The sequence below is a fragment of the Echinops telfairi genome, unplaced genomic scaffold (assembly GCF_000313985.2).
Source record: "Echinops telfairi isolate 266 unplaced genomic scaffold, ASM31398v2 ScPeMD7_31;HRSCAF=116, whole genome shotgun sequence".
In the NCBI taxonomy this organism is placed as follows: Eukaryota; Metazoa; Chordata; class Mammalia; order Afrosoricida; family Tenrecidae; genus Echinops; species Echinops telfairi.
Window position 1 is genome coordinate 60,844,611 of NW_022103928.1, and position 26,277 is coordinate 60,870,887.

The 26,277-nt window shown below is 44.9% G+C and overlaps 1 protein-coding gene across 2 annotated transcripts in view; it reads left to right on the forward strand.

The window, feature by feature from the left end:
- FANCD2 (FA complementation group D2) overlaps nt 1–26,277 on the forward strand; it is a 64,722-nt gene that overhangs the window by 2,421 nt on the left and 36,024 nt on the right. For both annotated transcript variants that reach the window (XR_006680046.1, XM_045290007.1), the window contains exons 3-18: nt 2,664–2,804; nt 3,632–3,699; nt 3,865–3,968; nt 4,528–4,588; nt 6,064–6,116; nt 7,470–7,548; nt 8,598–8,722; nt 12,979–13,066; nt 15,018–15,122; nt 15,608–15,708; nt 17,202–17,310; nt 17,718–17,753; nt 20,191–20,334; nt 21,687–21,821; nt 23,016–23,147; nt 25,665–25,775. Coding sequence is in view for 1 of the 2 variants with exons in the window: in XM_045290007.1 (XP_045145942.1) it covers nt 2,664–2,804; nt 3,632–3,699; nt 3,865–3,968; nt 4,528–4,588; nt 6,064–6,116; nt 7,470–7,548; nt 8,598–8,722; nt 12,979–13,066; nt 15,018–15,122; nt 15,608–15,708; nt 17,202–17,310; nt 17,718–17,753; nt 20,191–20,334; nt 21,687–21,821; nt 23,016–23,147; nt 25,665–25,775 (1,592 nt within the window). In the remaining variant the exon portion in view is untranslated. The remainder of the gene's footprint in view (nt 1–2,663; nt 2,805–3,631; nt 3,700–3,864; nt 3,969–4,527; nt 4,589–6,063; nt 6,117–7,469; nt 7,549–8,597; nt 8,723–12,978; nt 13,067–15,017; nt 15,123–15,607; nt 15,709–17,201; nt 17,311–17,717; nt 17,754–20,190; nt 20,335–21,686; nt 21,822–23,015; nt 23,148–25,664; nt 25,776–26,277) is intronic.

Consider the following 26,277-nt stretch of genomic DNA (forward strand, 5'->3'; position numbering starts at 1 on the left):
TCTTTGCTTTTTTAAAAGAAAGGCTCAAATTCAGCTTGTGCCATAGATTCGATTCTGAGTCATAGTGACCCTGTAGGACAGAGTAGAAATGCCCCTATGGGTTTTTGAGGCAGTAAGTCTTTGTAGGAGTAGAAAGTCTCCTCTTTCTCCTGCAGAGTGGCTGGTGGTTCTGAACTACTAGCCTTTTGGTTAGCAGCCCAGTGTGTAACCCACTTCACCAGGGCTTCTCTAAAAGAATGAATTGCATCAATATCAGAGTAAGGAGTAAATTTCATACTTGTTTGGGGGTTTTTTTGGCTTGTTTATTAATATTACCGTATATACTTGAGTATAAGCTGACCCGAATATCCGCCAAGGCACCTAATTTTACCACAAAAACTACATTAAGAATGTGCTGAAAAAGCTCAGTTTATACTCGAGTAGATATTCTGGATTGGAGGAAGGCTTGTTAACCACCTGCGAACTGCATATGACACAACCTTGCTTGCTGAGAACAAGGAAGTCTCGAAGCACTGGCTGATGAAGACCAAGGATTGCAGCCTTCAGTATGGATTACTACTCAATATAAAGAAGATCAAAATCCTCACAAACTGGACTAATAGGTAACATCATGATAAATGGAGAAAAGGTTGAAGTTGTCAAAGCTTTTGTCTTGCTTGGATCCACAATAAATGCTCATGGAAGCAGCAGTCATGAGATTAAAAGACGGGTTGCATTAGGTAAATCTGCTGCATGAGACCTCTTTAAAGTACTGGGAAGCAAAGACGTTACTTTGAAGACTAGGTGTCCCTGATCCAAGTTACGTTATTTTGAATTGCTTCAAATCCATGTGAAAGTTGGACTTTGAATACAGAAGACCAAAGAAGAATTGATGCATTTGAATTATGGTCCTGGGGAAGAATTTTGAAAGTCTGAACTGCTAAAAGGACAAACACATCCGTCTTGGAAAAAGTACAGGTAGAATGCTTCTTAGAGGCAAGGCTGGTGAGGCTTTGTCTCACGTACTTTGGACGTGTAATCAGGAGAGACCAGTCCTTGGAAGAAGGACATCATGTTTGGTAGAGTGACAGTGAGAAAGAGGAAGACCCTCAAGGAGATGGGTTGACACTGGCTGCAACAATGGGCATAGGAACACTTTCGAGGATGGCACGTGGCCAGGCCGTGTTTTGTTCTGTTCATGGTTGATATGGCTTGAAACCACCTTCAGTGGCACCTCACAAAACAACAGTTCCTTCTGGGTGAAAGCTTTGGGTGCAACCAATCTGGGCTTTGTACTCATAGGTGTGATGCTAAAGAACGGTCCTCCTCTGTCTACTCTTGCATTCAGATCACTGGCCTCAAACTTGGCTGTGTATCCGGATTATAGCTGAAGAGCTAGTTAAAAATTTATACTCCTGGGCCCCATTCCAGGGATTTTAGTTTAAAGCTCTGGCATGGAAACTGGGAACAAGCATTTTAAGAAGCTTCTGATAATTCCAGTGCGGTGATTTACAGTAAACAGCTTGGGAGAGAGACAATGATTACTTTATAAATAGATAATCCAAGGAGCATTCGGCATCAGGATTGGAAGAAGGCTCATTAACAAGCTGCAATATGCAGATGACACAACCTCGTTTTTTTGAACGGCAAGAGGACTTGAAGCTCTTACTGATCAAAACTACAACCTCCGGTGTAGATTACAAATCAGTTTAAGAAAAACAAAATCACAACTGGACCAATAGCATCATGACAAACAGAAAAGAGCGACATTATCAAGAATTTCACTTTATTTGGCTCTGGAATCCATGCTCATTGAAGCAGCAGTTAAACCATGCATTGCACTGAACAAATCTACTGTACAAGACCTCTTCACAATGCTGAAGAGTAAAGATGTCACTTTGAGATCCAAGGTTCACCTGGCCCGTGCCGTGGTATTTACAGTCAGCTTGTAAGCATGTGAGAACTGGACAATGTATAAGGACGACTAAGAAGAATGGATGCATTTGATTTAGGTTGTTGAAGAATATTGAAAGTACCATAAACTGCCGGAAGAAGGAACAGACGTACAGTCAGAATGCTCCTTAGAAACAAGGGTGGCAAAGTTTTGTCTCGTGTGCTGTAGACAGGTTGTCAGGAGAGATCAGTCCCTGGACAAGGGCATCGTGCTTTGTGATGAAGATCGTCAAGGGGGGAGACCTCAGTGAGATGAGTTGACACTGCAGCAATGGGCTCAAGCTCAACAGCTGTGAGGGTGGTACAGAACCAGGCAGTGTTGTGTTCGTTGTATGTAGGGTGGCACTGAGCCCACAGCACCTAACAACGTTGCTGACTACAAGAATCCTTGGCGCTGCTGTGGGTTAGGAATTGGGCTGTTGACTGCCAGGTTGGCAGTTCAGAGCCACCAGCTCTGCAGGAGAAAGGTGCGGCTGTCTCCTCCTCACAGATTTACAGCCTCGGAAACCCCGGGTTGGGGGGGGGTGTCGTTCTGCTCTGTCCCATGAGATCACCAGGGGTCAGATTCATCTTTTGCTGTTTTTTGTAAATTGCTGGCCCTTGTTAGAGATCGTTTGCTTCACTGCAGCATCAAGAACACTTTAACTTTCCTCTTAAGGTTATTCTGTAGAGGTTGATGTTTTAATCTGTGCTTTACCATTTGTCACATTATTATTACTGTCTGTTTTCAGAAGCCAGGAAGCTACCTCCTTCCAAAAAGACCAAGAGATCTCATGTTCATACTGAAGTTGAAGAAAATGACAGTGTCTTTGTAGAGCTTCTTAAGGCATCAGGAATTATTCTTAAAACAGGAGAGAGTCAGAATCAACTAGGTAACGCCTCCATCTTAATCGATAATCCGAATTTCGTGAAAGGGCTCAGGACTGGATCATAGGTTTTCTACATCAAGAGGCAGTGGACTCATGAAGCCCCTTTATCTGGAAACAGGATGGAGCTACTTTTTAGGGGCTGTTGTTAAGGTCTTTTTCTGGCCATGATTAATGCATTTTAAGTAAAGAGCTACAAGTCCTTTTGTAGACAAAATGTTAGCTATTAGTACTCTTTTTTTTCATGTGAAAAAAAACTTAGTATCCAGAAAGCAATTAGATCTGGTTCAGAATTTTTTCAAAAGAACATTTATAAAACCATGTGTGGCCATGTTTATGAAACAGATTTTTCCATCTTGCTAAGGTAATAGAAAGTGTTTCTTAGAATATTCTAAAAACCAAATCAAAAGCAAAGCAAAATAATATTCTGTCAAAGTCACATCAGTTTCACTGTGGGTTTAGAGCAGTGGTCGGCAAACTTTAGAGATAAAAGAACCAATCCTGTCCTTCACAAACATTGAAAAATTATTCGAGAGCCATAAATATATTTTTATAAACAAATGAAGTCGCCATTGTCTGAATAATATCCTTGAAATGCAACTCTGATAGTTTTATTTTCATTTTCAGTTTTGCTTCAGAGACAGGTCCATACCAAAAGAGCCACACGTGGCTCAGGAGCCATAGCTTGCCGACCCCTGGTTTAGAAGATTTCATTCTGGAATTAGGAAATAGCTCTTGTGATCTCTAAGGACAAAATGGGTCCTTAGGGAAGGAAGACTGGTAGATATTAGAGGACACTAGGGATCGACTATTCTTTTTTCTTTTGGTCATAGTTGTGGATCAGATAATGTTTCAAAAGAAGCTTTTTCAGACCCTGAGGAAACATCCTTCTTATCCCCAAGTATGTATTCTCTCCCTGGTACTTTTGTGTTTCCATCAGGGCTCAGACATGGGGAGTTCAGAGACACTGCATAGAGTTAAGTGGGCTAGAACAACTTTTAGCTAACAGCAAATGTTGAACTAAAAGCCGTGTTCTTCTCCTTTCTTTTTAAATCCCCCTGTTAAGATACTAGAAGAATTTGTTAGTGGCCTGGAGTCTTACATCGAAGACCAAGACTGTTTCAGGAACTGCCTCTTGTCTTGTGCGCGTCTGCAGGATGAGGAAGCCAGGTGTGGAGAGGAGACAGAGTCTTGCTGGGAGTTGTCTGGGACGCTCACGGGGTTGGTGGGGGTGCTAGAAGGGGAAAGAAGGCGACCTTTTGGCATTTCACATTTGAGCTATGGCTCTTTCCCCTTTGACTTGTAGTCTCCTGATGAAACTGAGGATTGTGAGGCTAAGAACCAGAGTGTTCTAGAATGTGCCTCACCTGGCTCGGTAGAATTTTCACCTTCTGCCTCTTTTTTAAAAGCCATCTTTCTTGTTCTATACTTCTTACCTAACATAGTTGTTTTTCTTTAAATCAAGGGTCCTCAAACGGGTGTTTTTGCCCCATTTTGTTTTTTGTACTTCAAAATAAGATAGGTGCAAGTGTGCATAGGAATTTGTTCATAGTTTTTTTTTTAAAACTATAGTCTGGCCCTCCAACGTTCTGAGGGACAATGAACTGGCCGCTGGTTAAAAAGTTTGAGGACTGCTGCTCTAAACCATTGTGATGACGAAAGAGATGAAAACACTGAAACGAGGCATAAAATTAAAGACAAATACCCCCCCCCCCCCTGTTTTTAACAGCATGGGCACACCTTACTGTAAGAGCCTCATCAAGCTGCTTTTGGGGATTGACACATTGCAGGTGAGACTGACCGTTTCTCTGAACATGCGATGGGTGTGATTGTGGGGGTGCCCACGTCTGAGGGCTGGAGCACCGAAGAGAACCAGGTTCACTGCGAGTTTGAAGGTGCCGCAGCGTTACTGTAGCCCTGATGTCTGAACGAGTCTGGTAGGGCAGCATCTGTGTCTTTGAACTAATTTAACCTGTTACATCTGGCAGTCCCAATATTTTCTAGGCATTGAGTTCCTGGCTGTTGTGTTTAAACTGCATCCTGTATGTTTTGAGCACCTTGTTTCTGATGTATTCGTATCTGAGGAGCTTTGGTGCCCCAGAGGTTACCTGTTGGGGGAGAAGGATGAAGCTTTCTACTCTCAGATAACAGCCTTGGAAACTCACAAGGGCAGGTCTACCCCGTCCTAAAGGGTTGCTATGAGTTGGAATCAACTCAAAGACAGTGAGTTTTTTGGTGTGTATTAGTATGTTTCACTCCTCATTTAGCTTTTCAGTTGCTTCTGTCACTTGATTTTTGCCCTTTTATCTCTTAATTTATAGAGCGGACAGTGCCTTAGTTTATTTATGTATTATTTAGCCTTGGTCTTTTTTGAAAACATCTCAAATTATAAAGGGTATATACAGGGAGAATTCCCCTCCTACCCTGTCTTCTTTGCCCCTCCCCCTTAGTCTTTCCACATTCTTCATTGCTTCTTTTCATTGGACATTTTGAATGCGATTTAGCTCGCTTAAACCGGAGTGTTTCCTTGTTGCAGTGAAGAGAAATCTTATCTGCTCGCAAACTACAATATTCATAATCTTACAAAATTTCCATTTTGTTTTATAGATTAATGTATTTTATAAAATTTCGTGCTATTTTTGATGATCTGTATTTCATGATTATTATATATTTTTCATGACACTTCAAATGATCTGATTATGTTAATTTTGGCTTGCTAGTAATTTTGTGACACCCCCTCCCCTTTCCAGGAGGTCACTTATTGACAAGGCTTTTCTTTTCAAACAAACAACTTATATTGAAAACAGACAGTACTCACCTGGGCAGTCTTCAAGGAGAAGATTTCAGTTAGGGCAGGTCTTTCCTCCAGAAGCTCTTGCGGGGAGAGAATTCTGTCTGCGGTTGGAACTCCCTCTGTTGCTGAGGCCTGCCGTGACGGAAGAGGGGTGGCTGTGAAGAACAGAATTGAGAATCTCAACTCCTGGGGAAGGCCTTTCCTTCCATGTCTGGCAGTGGCCAGCGTCCTGGGCAGTCTCAACTTTGAAATGTCAGCTGCATCTCCCTCCCCTGTGTACTTAGTGTCTGTATTTCTTTTCATAAGATACCACCCCGAAAAGATTAGGTGTAGGACCCCCTCTGACCTCATCAACATAACAAAAGGCCCCTATCTCCGAACAGACTCAGGGGTTAAGACTTCCATGTGGATTTGGGGTGGACACATTGAAATCCATAACACAACCTTAACTCCCCTTTCCTTCTTTTTCAGCCAGCCATTATCAAACTTTTATTTGAAAAGTTGCCGGAATTTCTTTTTGAAAAGTAAGTGGAGTTATATGCTGGTGTGCCCTGGTGCACCTGCAGTGTTTCTCCCAGAAGGGTTCTCTGAAACATCTTTGGCCTCTCTGTCGGTCACAGTCATCAGGACTTTGGTTGTTAAGTTACTGTGGTGTCTTTGAAATTTTATCTGTTTATATAGCTGCGTAAAATTAAACGGGATTCTTATAAATATTGCATATGTTTCTATGTGTATTCCTAGGAGGATATACAATAAACTAGTGAAAAATAGTTGTTTCCAAAGAGGGCTCTTTGAGGACTGCCCTTTGCCTTTGACTGTTGTCACGTAGGTTGACTGCCTCCTTAACAAAACAGACAAAATTTAATGAGAAAACAGCTATGTCAGATACAAAGGAATCACCTAAGAAAAGCAGACAAAAATCGTGCACAGGTAATTCACTAAGACAAACACAAGAGCAGCAGATGTTTTAAAAAGTTCAAGTTTGTTAGTAATCAAAGAATCACAAAATTAGAGCAATGAGATACATTTTCCACCCTCAAAGGGTATAAGAAACAGACATGTTCCCACATTGATGATGAGACTATAAATCAGCCCAGTCATTCTCAAGGGCAGGCAGTAGATAGATGTCAAAGCCCTAGATCTTGCATGCCCTCTAATCCTCAGAAGGAGCTCCGGTGGTGGAGTGGTTATGTGTTGCACTGTTGGCATTAGTTGCTTGTCTCCTAGCTGAGTCTTTAGAGCAGCGGTTCTCAACCTGTGGGTCGCGACCCTTTTGGGGGTCCAACAACCCTTTCACAGAAGTCACCTGATTCATAACAGTAGCAAAATGACAGTGATGAAGTAGCAACGAAACTAATTTCATGTTGGGGGTCACCACCACATGAGGAACTATATGAAAGGGTTGCAGCATGAGAGAAGAGGTGGGGAGGAGGGGAAAGACTGCCCTTTGGAGGGTACTAATAACCGAGCCAACGTTTCTTGATCCAGAAACCGTTTTTAAGGCTTTCAGTGAGCATTGCTAGTTTGGCCTCCTGGCTGTTCACAGCGCCTCCATGCTCCCCTTTCCAAATGAATCATGTCACAGGTTTTGTCCCTTTTGAGATATTCATCATATTCAGTCTGCTAAAGTTTATTCATGTAGATAGTGTGCCACTCCTCTCTCTCCAGATCTAGTGTCTGCTAATGGACTGTATGTCTCCTTTCAGATTTCTTTCTTAACATATCGAGTATATGTTGCATGTGTTTTTGTGTCCAGCACATAGTCAGCGTTCCATCGCTGTTAGTTCAATGGTGGTGATCCTTGACGCAGCATTGCGGCTCGTGGTTCTATACTTTTGAAAGACTAAGCTGCTCCGGCTCTCTTTCTAATATTGCAGCCGAAACAGCGATGGAATCAGCATGCCTCGACTCATTATCAATCAACTAAAATGGCTGGATCGAGTTGTGGATAGCAAGGTAGGTTTTCCGGATTCATCTGCCTCTTGGATCTAAAGAATGCATTTTCATACCTATGAACCAAATGCTTAGAATTTCCAGGTTATTTTCAGCATTTATCGTTTGAGAATCATGGGTGTTTGCCCTTAAACTTCCTCGAAATGAAGTCTGAGGAATGACTTAAAACAATGACGTAAAACTTGCAAGCTCAGTGCCACCCAGAGGATTGCAGCTCAGCGCCCCTGTACACCAGAGTAGCACTGCCCCTGGGGGTTTCCGAGAGGCTATAAATCTGCCCAGAAAGCCTACTGGGCAGCTGGGGGGCTTTTAACTACTGACCTTGTGGTTAGCAGCCCAATTCTCATTTGTTAAATAAACAAAATATTTGGGAAGAAATTCATTTGCTTTTCAAAGTCCAGAGATTTTGCAGATCTGTGGTTTGTACTTGAACATCTTAGGAAAGCTGAATCCGTTCAGAGCTCGAGGCCCAGTTTCTTTCAAGCGTTCTTAAAGTCATTCCGAGTTTTGGCAGTCATTCCAAGACTGAGTCTTTATTTGGAAGAATATGCATGTAGGCATTCCGTGTGAACTGTGCCATATGTTAGCTGTATTCTGGAGCAACTCACGAGCCCTGGGATTAGGAAGAGGAAATGAAATCAAGGATTAAGCAGACCTTTTAATAATAAAGGGACCCCAGTTGTGGTGCTGCTGGGTAAGCACTGGACTGTTAACTAGGTCAGTGGTTCAAAACTACCAGTCTCCACAGGAGAAAGATGGCTTTCTGCTCCTGTAAATATTTACAGCCTCAGGAACCTGTGTGTCGGGAACCTGTGAGTCAGAAATGACTCAATGGCAGTGGGTTGGAATTAGATAATACCCAATCCATCTTAATGTTTTTTCATGACTCTGACTAATTTACCATTCCATGTGTGAAATTTTCTGAGCTGTTTACCTCTGCATTTAGGTCATGAGCTGGCTTCTGTGTGTTCCTTGTTATACACGGAATAGTGTGAGCGCTCCATTTCAGTCGAAAGCCTTTCCCACCCTTCTGTGGTTCTCCCCCTGTGCAGGACCTCACCACCAAGATTATGCAGCTGATCAGTATTGCTCCAGTGCCCCTGCAGCACGACTTCATCACCAGCCTGCCTGAGGTCCTCGGGGATTCCCAGCATGCTGCTGTGGGCAAAGAACTCAGGTGTGTAGCACAGCCCACCCTCAGAGCCGCACCACCGCAGTCTGAAGAGAGTGGCAGAAAGGTCTTCTCCTCCGTACACAGAGAGGATGACCTGCCTGTGTGCACACACCACCTCTCTGACCCTGAGACCGGAAGAAGTGGGTGGGGCCCAGCTGCCCCTCCCAACAGTTCTGAGTCAGGGACACTGTAGGTGGATCTGGTGGAATGGGGGAGAAGTGTGGAACAGAACCTCAAATTTGTTTAACAAATCCAGACTTACTGAACTGGTTGGAACTGGAGGACTCACCCATGAGAACTGTGCTCTTTTAAAAATCCTGGCTAAGACACCACATGGTCAACAATTCACTTTAAAACCAGGGTGAGAAGGTAAAGGTAGGGAGCTAGATGGGTGGACATGGACCAGAAGTGATGAGCATGTTCCGCACTGTGAAGAGTAGAAGCTGTGTCATTGAAGAGTTGTATCGAAAGTATGCTGGGAGCCTTCACTGACAGCACTCCTTCTTGTAAGAGGATGGTACAGGCATTCCACGAGTAAGGCATAGGACTTGAGTTGTTTTTCTAAATATAAATGAGGGGGCACCCCCCCAAAAAAAGAAAAAAGTTCTGCTAGGCAGAGCTTTCATAGGATGCATTTTTCCCACTAGGCCAGCATCCAGCAACTTGCTCCGAGTTAGTGCACCCAGTGGTGTTGCCTGGGAAGGGTCTGTCTGGTCACAGTGAATTTTTTCATAAAAGCAGTTTCGCTTGAACCTTGTTTTTTGGGATGGCCGGTTTAAGAGCACAGCATGCAGCTGTGAAATACTGTTTTCTGCTAGGTAAAAATACCACAGAAACTGTTGTGATATTGGACACAGCTTACAAGGACAGAGTTAAAGGAAAAACTCAAGTGTACAGTGGTTTTCTCGTTTCAAAAAGATGAAATGTCAGTTGATGACAAACCTCGTTCTGGACGTCCATCAACTTCTCGAACAGACGAAAATCTCAACAAAACCTGTGCACTTGTGCTTGAAGACTGACAGTGAACCACTGAATTGCTGGGGAAGGTATCTGGACTATCTTGGAGCTCGGTTCAGCAAATTTTAACGGAAGATTTGGGAATAAGAAGGGTCGCTGTGAAATGTGTGCCTCTAGTTCTGACTGACCGGCAAAAAGAGCGTCAAGTGGAAACATGCCTTGCTTTGAAAGGACAGCTCCAAAGCGACCCAGACTTTTCCCCCCAAAGTCATTACTAGTGACGAGACATGATGCAAACATCAGGCCAGTGGAAGTCACCGTTGTCACCTCGCCCAAATAAAAGCTTGTCTGTGAAATCAAAGATCAAGACGATGCTCATCTGGTTTTTTTTGTGTGAGGTGGACAGTGCATTTGGAGCTTGTTCCACCAGGTCAGACTGTTAATCAAGCTTTCTATTTAGAGATTCTGAAAAAGTTGTGTAACAGTATGCAACAAAAAAGACCAGATTTTCAGTAGACGGGGGACTGGTTTTGCCACCACTATAGTGCACCTGCTTACATAGCCAGCTCCACATGCCAGTTTTTGGCAAAACAACAGTATACCTCTTTTGTCCCATGCACCTGACCTCACTCGGTGTGACTTCTTTTTTTCCTTGAGTGAAGGGGGACATGAAAGTACAGCTATGTGATGATGTAGAAGAGGTGAAGAAAAAAATGAGGGAGGTGCTGTCAGCCATCCAAACAGAGGAGTTTGAAAAATGTTTCCAAGAATGGAATCGCAGTTTTGACAAACGTATTAAGGGTAATGGAGAGTACTTTGAAGGTGATAAGGTTTTGTAAGGAAAAATTAAATACGTAGCTTTGAAAAAACAATTCCAGTTTTCTTGGGGTACCCCCTTGTATGCGTGTGTGTGTTTGAATAGAACCATCTCCTTTTAAATGGTAAACCTGTTTTGAACAGAAGCATAGAGTTAGGCATATAAATTTAGCCTGTGGTAAAACTTGAATACAATCCTTACCTTTCATTAGCTTTTTCTCCAACCCAGGGTACCTCAATCTTGGCTGCACATCAAACTCAATTATGGAGCTTATAAAAAAATCTGCATTCCTTTAGCCCTAGATGATTAATTCTAATGCACATCCCTGCATCAGACCCATTTCTGAGACCTGCTAATTATGCCATCAATGGTGGCAGGGGAAAGGGGGAGTAAATGTTAGGACAGTGGGTGAGATTATATCCCCGAGTTTATGTGTTCATGCAGCTTCTTAGTTTTCCTAGATGCAGTCAAAACAATTCCATTTGAAATGTACTTTTCTGTAGTTGTAGGCAAAGCTAACCTCCAGAAACAAACGGTGGATTCCTGTCCTTGTGCATTTGGATAGGCCTCTGCCTCTGGGTAGAACACTGACCGCCTGCTTTGTGTGATTACAGCTAGTCCTTCTGTGTAACAGGCTCCTGGGCTCCATCACTCAATCTCTCACATGGTGATGTGTCCTACATAGACTTGCGTACACCTGTCTTGTACTTATCATACTTTATTGCAGTTGTGTTGGAAGCTCCGGTGGCATAATAGTTGTGCATTGGACTGCGATCGGCATGGTCAGCAGTTCGAAACCACAGCAGCTTTTTAGAAGAAAAATTGGGCTTTCTATTCCCGTAAACAGTTACAGTCTTGAAAACACACAGGGGGTTGCGATGGGTCAGCACCGACCTGATGGCAGTGAGTTTAGTTTTTCTGGTTGGGTTATTGTATTTGTGTGGGGTCTCTTTTTTTCTGGATGGATCTGTATCACACTGTGCATAGTCTTTATCTCTGGGTAGTAAGGCTAGGGGGTGAAGGCTTCTTGTTTCCATCTTTGAGTTTTTTTTTAATATGTATATGATTTTTTTATAATCAGTGTAACATTTAGTAAAAATACAATTAGCATAATGTAATGGCTCCACATAAATGATAAGAATGTTTTTTGTTTTTTTTTTCAAGCACATTTGCACATTTATTTATTTATTTATTATTTATTTTTTTTGTTTAAGGTGACCAGATGTCCCGCTTTTGGCTGGGACAGTCCCTATCTTTTTTTTTTTTTTTTTTTTTTTTAACATTTTATTAGGGGCTCATACAACTGTTATCCCAATCCATACACACATCAATTGTGTAAAGCGCATTTGTACATTGTTTCTCAAAACATTTTCTCTCCATTTAAACCCCCGACATTAGGTCCTCATTTTTCCCCTCCCGCATGAGCCCTTGATGTTTATAAATGGGTATTTTGTCATATCTTGGATAAGAATGTTTTTAAATTGAACCAGGGACATATATAGATCATAGATGTATGGATTTTGATTTTACACAACTGTAGTGCTAATCCAAGAAACGTTAGTTCTTATGATGTGGCCCTACTCAATACTTGCCTTCATGAAGAGATCACTAAAGATATGGGTGCCAGAGCAAAGTGTGGTGAAGAAAGCAAATGGTGCCAGCTAGCACAAAGAAAAGGCTTGATTTAAACCGGGAAGCCATCTAAGTGAGGTGTCAGCTGAATCCACGTGGAAGCAGCACAACAACCTGTGTGATCCAAGGGGTGTAAATAACAAAATCCAAGACTGGAGGAGAGAACGGTATGCAAGCATACATTTTGAGCACCTGGTTTGCAGAAGGGTATATGAATGACAGCGAAAGCTCAAAGTCCCTTTATGGGGCCCACATGTGGACTAGGCCTTTAGTGAGTCCCCTCTGACCATTGACTAGGGATGCGACCAGCCTTGCTATCAGACAGCGCATTGGAAAGTAGATTCATACAGCTGCAGTTAGATTAGAATTGAACACCTCTTCATTTGTTCTCCCTTTTGACTCATTTTACATTTGTTCTAGTGTTTAATATTTCTACTTTCTTTTCAATTGAGGTTTTTCTTTGTCTTATTTTGTTACTGTTGTTGGTTTTTTGTTTATTTGCATGTTTCTCTGTATATGTAATCCAGAATAGGCAAATAAATCTATAGAGACAGTAACTGGATTAATAGTTTCTTCGGGTAATAACAGAGGAGTTGGGGGAAATGAGCTAATAATAATAAAAACATGCTCTAAAATTGTGGTGATGATTGCACAACTCTTCTTAATATGATTAACCATTGAATTTGTATTATATGTGAATTATAGTCCAGAAGACTGCTGAAAATAATAATAATTTAATGGTAAGCAAGTCTGTCGTTTTTCCCAAGCTCTAATGAGCAGTTTCCCTGAGTTGAATCTGCCTGTCTCTGTTTAAATGCTGCATCACTTTGCCCTCTTTCTCTTCCCTTCATAGTGACCTGCTCGGGGAGAAGACGTCCCTCACTGTCCCGATTTTGGATGTTCTCTCCAGCCTCCAGCTGGACCTGAAGCTCCTGTCCAAGGTAGGAGGACGTGGCTGTCCACATCCACGCTGGCTGTCTTGCCTCCCGGAGCCAGGCTCACTCACTCATGGCCTGTGGGAGAAACTGTACATGATGAAGTTTTACTTCGAAGCCATATCAAATGACATTTGACCGAGTTTTCTTTCTGGTTGGTTTCTTTTGCCGTACTATGGTAAACTTGCTCTTCTGTTTGTAAGCAGGACGTTTTCAGAGGACATATTTTTATATTGCCTGACTGTTTACAAACTATTCTCTACAACACCAGCAATGTTCATGCCTCCTTTTAGGCAAAAGGGAATGCAGGCTCTTATGTGACATGTGTGTCATGAATGAATGTATCGTCTGTCTCGCTTTGAAGAAGTTGAAACTTGTGCTTTGGGAAAAAATAAAAGGAGGTGTTTTTGACAAGCCAGTCAGGGTGCAGTATATAGCACCAACAAAACATACAACTTTCCTCTAGTTCAGGGGTCCTCACACTACGGCCCGTGGACCACATGCGGCCCACCGAGGACATTTATCCAGCCTGCTGGGTGTGTTTGCCACCACTGCCTGTCCTGCTTAGCAGCCGACTTGTCCAATGTGCATAGGAATTTGTTCATAGTTTTTTTAAACTATAGTCTGGCCCTCCAGTGGTCTGAGGGACAGTGAACTGGCCCCCTGTTAAAAAAGTTTGAGGACCCCTGCGCTAGTTCTTTAATGCTTTATCCCCCCCGACTATCATGACCCCAATTCTACCTTACTAATCCAGCTAGACTAGAACATGAACACAGTTACAGATAAGAGCTCGATACACAGGGAGTCCAGGACAGATAAACCCCTCAGGACCAGTAATGAGAGTAGCGATACCAGGAGGGTAGGGGGAAGGCAGGAGGAGAAGGAGGGAACCTATCACATTGATGGACATAACCCCCTCCCTAGGGGATGAATAACAGAAAAGTGGGTGAACGGAGACAGCAGTTGGTGTAAGACGTGGAAAAAATAATAACTTATAAATTATCAAGGACTCGTGGGAGGGAGGGTACGAGAGGGAGGAGAAAAAAATGAGCTGATTCCAAGGACTCAAGTAGAAAGAAAATGGTTTGAAAATGATAATGGCAGCATAGGTACAGATGTGCTTGACACAATGGATGGATGGATGATTGTGATAAGACCTGTAAGAGCCCACAATAAAATGATTTTTTTTAAAAAAAAAGGTGTTTTCTTCATTTCTTTCTGCATGAGAGAAGTGATTTTTCTAATGTTACCTAACTAGTTAGCTTACAGTATTGACATGAAATTATTTAAAGTTTTTTTAAACACTTATGAACATATAATTTGCATATCAGACAATTTAATAATTTAAACAGTTGTGCAATCACCACTGTCAATTTTAGAATGTTTTTCTTCCTTGTACTCATTATTAGCTCCCCATTCCCCCCTTCCCCTGCCATATCCCCAGGAAACAATCCAATTACTGTCTCAAAGATTGACCTATCCTGGATTTCATATAGAGGAAAATATACAAAAACAAAAGGGAAAAAACCCTGATAACAAAATAATAACAGAAAACTTCAATTAAAAAGATACTGAAATCAATAAAAACCAGAGCAAATTTAAAATGGGTCAAAATGGAGAACAAATGATACAATGTTAAATTTGAACTTAGCTACACCTACATTAACTAATGTCCACTTTCGAATGTACTCTGTCTGACAGTGAGGCTGTTCACATTCCTGGTCACTGGTCAGGGGGGCTCCACCAGAAGCTTAGTCCACGTGGGGGTGGGCCGGGCATGCATCTCGGCCTTTCACTGTCATCCATAGCCTTCTGCAAACTGACTGCCCGGAGCTTAAGCTCTCATACTGTTATTTACAGCCCTGGGATCTGACAGGCTGGAGTCCTTCTGTGTGGACGTCACTGTCAGCGTACTTAGATGGCTGCTTCGTTAGGGGCTCCTGCTTTTCGTTTGCAGGTTCGCCAGTTGGTGATGGGTAAGCTGTCGGCTGTCAAACTGGAAGATTTACCGGTGATCATCAAGTTCATCCTTCATGCCACAACAGCCACTGATGCAGTCCAGGTACCTTGTTCCCTCCCTTCAGACACCTGCAGGGCAGGGACTGGCAGTGGTGCCCTAGTGAAACACCGGCCAAACCTGCACAAAGATCCATCTGGGTAATTGAATTAAGTTAATGGGCTCTAATTGCTTTTGTCTGACTTGGATAATCCCTATTAATCCAGAGCTGACTCGGCATAGAATGAAACTGCTGTTTAGATCTGATGCTCTGTATTAACCACTATAGGTTATGGGTGCTACTTTTGTACAGTAACTCCAAGAGTTTCTGGGAGTCTGAAGAATGTGACATATTTGTTCCACCCATTTTCATAAGCTTTTTAAAACTGTCTTTTCGAGGTACCTGTCCAGCAGCATGTAATGTTTCCCCAGCTCTCAGGAGGTCGCTATGGGTCTGCTCTAGAGGGAATGGGCAGTGCCAGTCTGCCATGAACGAGGGTCTGCTCTAGAAGGAATGAGGAGAACACTCAGCTAATGCTGACTTTCCGCAGGTGATTTCTGAGCTGCGGGAGCAGTTGGATCTGCAGCACTGTGTTTTGCCATCACAGTTGCAGGCCTCTCAAAGCAAGTTGAAGAGTAAAGGACGGACCAGGTACAGAGCTCATCGACAGCGTCCCCCACCGTCTCCGAGACAGGGATGCTTTTGAACGTTTATCCCAGAGCCAGAACTGTGAGAGCCTCGTAACTCTGCCCGCACACCGTGGTAGCAAGATTACATTGCATATAGCACTATGCCGTTTTAAAAACCAAAGTACTGTATATGAGGGGCTGTAAAGCTTTTGTAACTGGTGATACCAGCCATGCAGTTCATCACTAAGGAACTGGGGATTGAGCCAGGTCAATGCAGTCTTTTGATCAGAAGAAAAATTAGTGCCCGGTAAGGGATTATTTTATGATTAGGAAGCAAGAGAAGGCAAGTCAGGACTGTGAGATGGACACTTAATGATTTTTCATCAAAATTAAAGAAAAAAGTATTTGCAATATTGCCCTTGTTTGATGAGAGGAGTGAGCAGGGACATTTTAGTGGCAGAGAGTGGAGCTCTGGTGAAGCGGCCGTGAGCATTTTTCTGCCGCAGCTTTGGTTAAGGTTCCCAGAATATCTCATAAGAAGCAGATGCTGCCATTCTCTGAACCCCCCGAAACTTGGCAAAAAAAATGCCTTGAGCCTCCCCCAAAAAACCAGTGACTGTGGGTTTTGCTTTTGGTTGGTCCACGTTTGCTTCGACTGGACTTCTACCTCTCGGGCACCACTGATGTGTCTTTGGGATCAGCCCCTGGAAAGGTATGTTTCGCTTCCTGTTACAGTTCTTCCAAGAAAGGCTCTAGGATTTTGATCCCACATATTAAAAATTTCTATCGGAAGCACTGCTCCCATCTGCAGCTCATCTGGGCGGGGAGATCTGCTCCACTTTCACCGGCAGTCCGACGTGTGTCAGCTGAACCACTGGCGCTGCCTCTGGGCGTGGCTCCTGTTCGGCTGTTGGTTCTTGGTCCTCTTCAATTAGAGCAGGAATAAAACTTTCCTCGCAAATTGATGTGGGTGGTCTACACTCCGGGCCTCATCTTCAGCATCATCTTATCCTTTCTTAAGACATCTGATTCACTTGTAAACTGCTGATTGGGCGTGGGGTGGGCGGGTATTGTCCTCATAACCATTTTGAAAAAGCCTCCATGGTTTCGCACTTCTCCCACTCAAGCATCACCATAACGGGTATTCTGGTCTCGATGACGGCAGAACCCATGTGGCTCTGAGAGGGGCTCTTTTCAAGCCGATGTCTTAGCCCTCTTACTGCCTCAAACCAGATCCCATGTAGACATACTATAACAAGTCGGTGTGGGGTTTTTATAGGGCCCCCCACCCCCGAAATTAAAATCCATTCATAGTTTTACATAACAAGCATTTTTTCATGAACTTTTTGAGGCCCCCTCATATGTTGTCTGAGCTAGTCAGTAAGTTAGTCACCATTTCACAGATGAGAGGGTGACCTGGTCGGAGCCACGGGGCCGTAAGCAAGGAGCCCAGATCTCACAGTTTCATCTTTGGGACATGGAAGAGTAACTTTGTCACCCCTCTGCTACCTGCAGTTCTCCAGGACATCAGGAAGGCAGTGCTCAGGACTGTGTCCTCCTCCTCTTCGATGTAATCAAGTCAGCTGTTAGATACGAAAAAACCACTGCAGAAGCCTGGATTAAGGTGGGTGGGATTTTCAGAACTCTGAATATGAGGAGAGAGTGCTTGATCTATACGTTTAAAACAACACCTTGGCTGTCGGGTGACACTGGCTCACATGACCCAGGTGTGTCAGAAGGACAGTGCTCCACAGGCTTTCCGAGGCTGAGACGTTTCAAAAGCAGAGCTCCCCGTCTGTCTCCCGAGGTGTCTTGGGGGGGCGTTTCAGCTGGCTGCCTTTGGACATGGTATTAAGTTTAACTAAAAGCAGGTTCAAACCAAAGTCTTGAAAGCCACTCAATGAGATGGACATGAAAGGGGAAGGGGGCCGATGCCCAGGTAGACTCATACCGCGGAGGGCTGCTTGCAGAAGAAGGCGTCGTGGTTCCACTGTAGCCTTCTAATCTTTCTTGACCGCTTTTTTTCCCCAGGCAATTGAAAACATCACCTCCGCATCCGACCACAAGGTAAGGTTCGAGCCCTGTGACTGTCAGGCTGCGCACGTTGACTAGCGACGCTGACTCACTTTCCTGCCCGCTTGCTTTCTCTCTTCCTTCCCGTCTTCCCTTCCGGGCCGTCTGTAGCTGTTCTCTAGCCACCATCTGTCTGGGGAAGGTAATCCCAGGCAGGACTCGCCATGTGGTGTGCCTTTGCGCATTTATTCTGCCAATAATATCAACCTAGAGATATCCTCAGAACGGAAAAGCAGCATGCCAAAGAATCATACTGACGTGCGGTTACAGAAATCCCGGCTCCCTTTCGTCCTCAGGGCTGCCTCCGTGATGAAGGCTCCCACTCCTCCGAGACGAGGTGTCTGCACGGCTGTGCTCAAGGCTCGAGGGGAGTCAGTCTTCCATGCTGCTCCCAGCCGCTAGCAGCCCCCGCGTTCCTTGGCCCAGTCTTTCCCTCCGTCTTCACATGGTTGCCTCTCCTCTCGGCCTGTCTCTGCGACTCTTCTCTCGCTCGGACACCAGGGATATTCTGTTAGGGCTCTCCCTGCTCCAGGATGACTCCTGAGAACTCGGTTGATTATTGCCTCAAAGACGAGTATCAGATTCCCCAAAAAGCATGGGTTAACTTGGGCCTACTTATCCAACTGTCATGAACATTAAAGATTTCAACTCACTGAAGACTCTGCTGTTGGGTAGGCTGGCACCTGGTTCTCTCCCAACCCCACAGCACTTTCCTACAGACTCAAAGCTGCTTCACATATGCATCCCTGATGGGGACGGTATCCAGTAAGCAGGGTAGGCACGGGCTTTCTTGAGCTTACCTACTCTACTGAGCTCTAGTGGATACTTTCCTGTGCTGCCTTGCTTCCCGGGTAACCCGCCCCTGGCAAGAATGCTGCTTCCAAATCAGGCCCCATCCATGGGTACAGGGGTTAGGGCTTGTGCGGTGGACACGGTTCAATGCATTGCCCCGCTGGCGGTGAGGTGCAAACACAGCCCCCGGGTAATGAGTCCCTCTCAGTATTGGCCTAATTGCCTTTCCTCCCCCTGTGGAGGGATCACCATCACGGCAGTCCATTTGTACTCGCGTTGTAAACCCACAGCCATCTGCTGTGGGCACTGAATCCGCCCCACGTGGTGGTGTGGGAATGCCAGGGGAGAGAACCCTTCTGTCCTGATTGGTCCCCTTCAAGAAGTGCTGTTTGGTTGGAATCTGCTCTGTTTTATGGGGTTTTTGGTTTTGGGGTTTTGATGTTTGAAGAAAACAATTGAAAAAAATCTTCATTTATTCTGTGTGTCTGGGGTGCAGGTAGGAGGTGGGTGTGTGTATCAAAATAAGCTAACACAACTGTGTTCTTTTCTGTGTAACACCTGGCCACCTGTATGTCAGTTTTTCAGCTCAGTAAGCATTGTGTAAATATTGTTGTCATTTTTCATGGCTGTGTTCTGTTCTGTTCTGTTCCAATGATTCTCAGTGTTGGTCTTGAAAAGAACGGGCCTTCTGTGATGCCCAAGTAGTTTATTTTCCTTTTTACCCTGCTTGGCTTCTTCACTTTTTAAAAGTGGGTAATGCAGACTACATGGGGAGACACGACCGGCAAGACTTAAGTGACGTTTCTCATCTCTTCTGGCCCGGCCCTCAGGGCTCCGTCATCATTTTTCCAGACAGTGTGGATTCACAGTGTATGTGCACATGTGTGTGCACATGTGTGTGTAGACCCGCTCCCTCCTTAGACCTGCAGAGGTTTCTTACAAAAGTACTCTCTTACTATAATCATGGTTTTGCAGGTTAGCTGTATTTTTCTCTTCGTTTCACAATATGGCCTTCATGCCTTTTACCTACCAGAATATGTAGACCAAGCTCTCATTCCAACAGTTACTCTCACAATTTATTTAACTTCTCCAATCGTGAGGGGTGTCTGTGGTCTCTCCAACCTTTTACGAGGTAATTTTCTTAGTAAGAATGAAAATACATACTACATTATCAGGCAGATTAATCTTGCTTAAACTAAATGCGAACATATTAAAAATTATGTCCACAGTAACGACACTTTCACTTTGTACTCCTGAGTGAGAGAGAACAGTGGTTAACACTTGGGGCACTTTGGGTTTGTTTTTGTTGTTTTTTTGAAAAATATTTCTGAGGGTTTTTTGCAGGAGACAGAGTATTTGTATATGAAGTGACTTCAAAAAGTTCATGGAAAACAAAATAAAAAGATAATGGGGTTTTATGACAAGCTTTTTGAAGAACCTGTGAGTTCACACATGCTGTGTGTGTGTGTGTGTGTGTGTGTGTGTGTGTGTGAGAGAGAGACACTGTTCCCATGGGAGTTGTGCAATGAGTATCTTTCATTCTGTTTCAAAGAGAAAAAATTGAAAGCAGCTGTTTGGTTGCGTAAATAGACTGATTAATTCATCATTTTCTCTGTTGTTGCCTATTTATCGATCATAGATTTTTGACATGGTGATGCTTCTCATCATCTATGGCACCAGCCCTCAGACAAAGAAGTCCGTTGAAAGGGTGCTAAGAAACAAACTTCGCTCCGGCTCCATTCAAGAACAGCTGCTAAAGAACACGTTCTGTACTCATGCTCTGGTGAGTATCAGAACCAGACACTGTTGGGCTGCAGCTACCGCGAGGACATTTTCTCCAGAACCCTAGTGGGCCTCTCCACCTCTCAGCACCACCTTACCTGGCTGTTGCTCTGTGGCAGGGAACTCAGTTTATTTCTAAACCTGGGAGGATGATTACCGCCCTTCATTGAGACATTGTGATGTTATAAACCCGTCTAAAACTATGCAAGGTTTTGTTTTGCTTTTATTAACAAAAAGGCCACAAATTGGTGTATGTTGAACTCATTTGACCCAAACTTTTTTTTTCTTTCTCTTTTTCTTTAATGAACTCTTTAAACTCAGGCCTTCTCGATAACAAACTTGTGTACCTTGCTTTTTGAATCTTCAGTGGAAGACTCCACCCCCATCAACTTTCTGTCCCAACGACCAGTGACTGGGTTCCTCTGTGCTGACTTGGTTCCCTTTCAGGATTGTTGCTCAGCAGTTGGAATCATGTTAGTTTGACCGCGTGATGCAAGTCCATTGAGACTCTGAATCTTTGCTTTGCCATTGTCATTTTAGTTGTCCAGCTCAGACACACTTGTCTTCGGTGTCTTCTAGGTACTTTAGAAAATGGGGAAAATACTGAACTCGAAGGAACGCCAGCAGAAACCAGTCTGGGTGTGTCGAGCCCTCACTGTGCGGCCATCCCGCCCCCCCCGCCCCCCAACCCCGTTCTTGAAATTAAAACCGCTGGTGCTGGCATTTTGTCAGTCGGGCGTAGTATCTGGACCAGGTGACTATTCCGGACGCTGTCAGTGTAGACTTTTCTTAGATAACTGGATGTTCTAGCAGTTTGGGGCATGACTTAGGAACTAAGGATACACATAGTTGGGTCTTAAGATTTTATATTTAGGAATGGGTTTAATCCTCTTGTTTGTAAGTCCTTTCTGTGTTTCCGTCTGGCAATGATATCTGTTTTGTGCTGTGATTCCTCAGAGAGCAGAAACCATGCATAATTTTTATTGCATTTTCCCTAATAGAGCGTTAGATCCTCTTCAGTACATAGAATGAGATTTATTATTATTTATTTACTGTGATACCAATAAAGGAGCTAACCGTAACAACTCGCCATTTATCCTGGATCGAAAAGCGGTGCTGCTATGAGCCACTGCGAGTTTGCTGCTATGACCTTCACCTTGTCTTCTTGCCCACACGCTGAATTCCAGTGATCCTGAATGGGATCAGAATGGGAGTGAACTATTCTTTTTTTTTTTTTTTGGTGGGGGGGAGTGAACTATTCTGAGAAAAGTAAAGATTAAGGTAACTCGTCAGTGCTCTACTGTACAGGCTGCCCCCATGACGACGCCTTTTCTCTCTCTCCTGCCCTCACAGGTCCTGAAGGACGTTTGTCCGTCCGTCCTGTCTCTGGCACAGAGCCTGTTGCGTTCCCGGGAGCAGGGTGTGAATTCCTTTGGCAGTCTCCTCTACAAGCATGCCTTCACGACTTTTGACGCTTACCACCAGCAGGTGCGTTACCGTGTGTGTCTGGGCAAACATTTCTTTGTGGGAAAGGAAAGAAATAGAATCCCAAATGAACTGCATGCTCTCTGAAGTGAAGTCTTTGTTGGTCGGAGGGCATGGGAGTGGAAGGAGCTCTGAACAGAGGCTGTGGAAAGCCCAGCCGCAGTTCCAACCTCCACAAAGCGGACTGAACAGGAGGGCTGAGCTCTGTGGTCCAAGCCCTGGCATCCTCAGAATCTGAAGGCTGGATCGTCAGCTGGTTCGACAGTACATGAATGTCGACTGGTACATTTAGCTACAGGTAATCAACTTCCAGCTGATCCTAGAATTCTCTGGGGAAGTGCGGTGGGAATGAAAATAAGGAGAAAGGCCGAGAGCCTGAGCCTGAGCTCGAGTCCAGGAGATGTGGGCATCTAGAGGGCTGACTGGACACGAGTAAGGAGCCGTTGTCTTCTTTTGTTTTGAACACTATCTGCCATTAACAATGACGGCACCATGCACCATAGCGGAGCTCACAGAACAGCGGCCCAGCTGGCACGAGCTGGCTGCTGCCGGTGAGAGAAGCTCCGTGGCTCTGGGGAGCGGGAGTGGAAAGGAAAGGGAGAGATTTCTCAGCCCTTTTAATGTCGGAAGAGGGCGCATTAGCTTGGAAACCTGGCAATCTAACAGTGTATTTTGGTTTTTCCCCAAAAATGGGGGATGCTGCCCCCTAAGGGGTGCTGCAAAAGCAGATGCCTCCGCGTTATCCTTGGAATGGGCTGCAGTGCAAAAGCTTTTACTTGCCAGAGCACACAGTCACTCAGGAAGACTGCCCCCCCACCCCACCCCACTGATTTGTAGGCCAAATCAGTTTGGAAACCTATGGGACAGGGACTGTACAGAGAAACCTTTAAAATGCCTGCCTTCTTAGTGCTCTCATCTCAAGACATTTCAACAGCGTCTTCAGTGCAACCACAGTTTAACCCGATGGGAACAGAAGGAGCCCAGTCAGGACTGCAGGCGAGAGAGTGCTCGCTGATAAACAATGGGGAATGAGTCCCGACGGGGTGGGTCCTGTGACTGAAGCCCACAGGACTGAAAACGAGGCAGCAGAATTCGATGGGACCAACAGGAGACTCTGGAATGGCCGCAGGCCCAAACCTCAGTGCTGGCCAGACCCCTTTTGGCTTTCCACCACCGTGTGGCCTCTTTCCTCCGCAGCAAGTGGTGGCCGCTCTGGTGACCCATGTCTGCAGTGGAAACCATGCAGAGGTCGATGCTGCCTTGGACGTCCTCCTCGAGTTGGCTGCGCTCAACCTGGCTGCTGTGCGGCTGAATGCTGTCTTTGTTAAGGTACCGCTCCCTCGCGCCAGGCCTAGTGGCTGCGTCAGAGAGAAGCTGCTGGTAGCTGGTAGCCAGCAGTCACTTGCTTGGTTCTCTTTACATATTGAACACTAATTGGGGGTGGGGGTGGGTGGGTAGGAAGGAAGTTAGGCAATGGGAAAATACCGTATAAAAGAACTCATCTACTATGCATTCATTCAGCCAGCACTTCTGCATACCTAATAGGGGTCAGAAATGGAGCCTGATTCTTGAAGGGTGGAAAATGATTTGACCGGAGAGAGTAGAGGAAGTTCACTATAGACCAGCGGTTCTCAACCTTCCTCATGCGGCGACCCTTTAATACAGTTCCTCACGTGGTGGTGACCCCCCCCAACCATCACATTATTTTCGTTGCTACTTCATAACTACTATCATTTTGCTACTGTTAAGAATTAGGTGACCCCTGTGACAGGGTCGTTCAACCCCCAAAGGGGTCACGACCCACAGGTTGAGAACCGCTGCTGTAGACAGAAGGTAATAAGAGTAGAGGGCTGGCACAGAGCTTAGCGCGCTGGGGATAATAGGGTCTTTGGAGAGGGTTGGTGGGAGGTGAAGCTGTTAGGAGAGAGGGCAGGGCTAGAATGTGAAGGGTCTCAAGGCAATGATTGTGGAAAATAATATTGTTTTAAGTAAAAATGTACACAGACAATTAGATTCTCATTAGAAAATTCATGCCCAAATTGTTTTGTGACATTGATTAAAATCCCCTGAGCCCTGGTGTCATAGTGCTTACGCATTGGGCTGCTAACCGAAAAGTCGGCGGTTCAAAACCATCAGTGGCTCTACGGGAGAGAAGTGAGGTTTTCTACTCCTGTAAAGAGTTATATCCTTGGAAACCCACAGGCACAGTGCTACCCTGTCCTCTGGGACCGCCGCATGTCAGCTTGAGCTTGGTGGCAGTGATCACCATGTGCCAGCCTCTTGCCATCTCCACTCCACTTGCCCTGTTCCAGGAGCCCTGGTGGCTCCAGCAAGCGAGGCAGATTTTGAGAGAGGAGCAAAAAGCTTCCAAGATCTCGGAAGTTCTACATATGCTGAGGTTCAAGGGGGCAGGCTGGACGGACAAAATACCTATGGAAAGAAAATGAGAAAAGTAGGGATAATAATGGGAACTGCAAGGATGTTGCATGATGGGTATCCAGGAAAGAGTGAGCTTCAAGAATCATAGGAGATTTGTCTATAGGGCTGGCTTCTCTAAAGGATGAAACTAGAGACGAGCCGTTGGCTTTTAGCACAATGATGCCCTGTAGCATCATTTAATTAAATCAGAAAGCAGAGACTTCAGGCCTAGACTCATTGTCAAAAAACCCGAAGGGTGAGGGGGCGGGTGCTGAAGAAGGAGAGAAACCAGGGTGGATTGAGGGAGAAGCGGATGGGAAGGAAGGTGTTGCTTGGAGGGGAGGTGTGGGATTCTAAGAGGTCGTCAACACGTACTGGGACTGCAGTTCAGGGCATAGTTCCTGGCAGGTTTCTTCCAAACAAAGCATGCATAGACTTGCTAATGTCATCGGATGATTCTTGGAGTCACACACTTGGCTCAGGTCTTGTTAGGGTGCCTTCAAAAAAATGATCTTGTTAAACAGTGTTTTCCAAGGGGATTTACTGGGTGCCAGTTGCTGACCCTTTTTGGAGATTCCCAAGGGGGTATTCTTGATAGGTTTTCTCAAAGGACACAGAGCGATCATGAGGGTTTGTGATGATGTTTTAAGAAAAACGGAAATAGGTCAGGAACACTGTGCAGGAACTGAGGCCCGCCATGACCGCTGTGAAGGCTGCCCTGGGGGAATTTCTCTGTGAAACCTTGCTCTGTCCACCCTGCGGCCCTGATCTTGCCCCAAACCACAGGAAAATATTGAGAAATCATAGCTTGACATTTTGATATTTTTGTTTCTATGGTTTGGTAGCAACTTTTTTACTTACCCTAGTATGTGGACTAAAAAAAGAAATGGGAAAACAAAATTTTAATTGTTTATAAAAGTCTTTTCTATACCTTACTTCATTCTCCAAAAGCTGTCCGTTCCCCTAAAGATGTACAGTCTCAGAACCCGTATGGGGCAGTTCTGCTGTGTTCTGAAGTGGCTGAGTTGCAATAGACTCTAATTAACATCACTCTCCATATCAGAGTAGAGCCAGCAGGCTCAGAGACTCTAAGTACTTTTCCCACGGTCAAAAATAGTCTCCTTGTGACTCCAGGTCCATAGAGGAAGGTTAAGTAACCCATGGAATCCAATTCCCTTGAGGAACTATTGCTGTTCTAGACAAAAGGGCGGGCGAGCTGGGAAACATGACTGACTCAGGGAGGAGCGGGGTGGTGCCTGGCTGGGCCATTCAGATAGAGAGGTGCAGGAGCCCTCAGCCTGCGTCCTGAAGCCCAGAACAAAGCTGTCGGGTGTGTGTGTGCCTTACTTACACAGGTTTTGCTCTGTTGATTTAAAAGGGCTAAGAAATGTTCCTTGCTAACCTCATTGTTGGCATATCTTCTGACAGGGCATTTTAGATTATCTGGATAATCTGTCACCTCCACAAATACGAAAACTCTTCCAAATCCTGAGCACCCTGGCCCTCGGCAAAGACCAGGAAGCTGGCAGCCACATCCAGGTAAGAGCAGTGCATTGAGGAGAAGCCACTTAATCCCTTTATTTGGGAGCTCACGGGACAAGGTTAGTGTCCTAATGCACTAACCTTGTCCCGTGAGCTCCCAAGTGAGGGGATTAAGTGTGTCACATGCACTCAGATGCTTGCTTGGTGTCTAAAACTATTTTTGTCCATAGGGGCTTGATGTATTAGGACAGAGGTGGGTCTGTAAATCAACTGACCTTGAAACTGAGTAAGAAAACCCAAGACTGGGTGTTGTGGCTCTATCCTCTGCTGGAGCCTGGCTCCGGAACGAATGGATGACCGGGCTAGAATCAGGACGCCGGCTTTGGGTGTCTCTAGTGCCACCCTGTGGCAGTAATGCATTTTGGACTGTCACTTCCGTTCTCTCTGTTTCGGCTTCTCTGCAAGGAGCCTGGTGTGGATGTGCTAGGCAGTGGGCTGGTAGCCTGGTGTGGATGTGCTAGGCGGTGGGCTGGTAGCCTGGTGTGGATGTGCTAGGCGG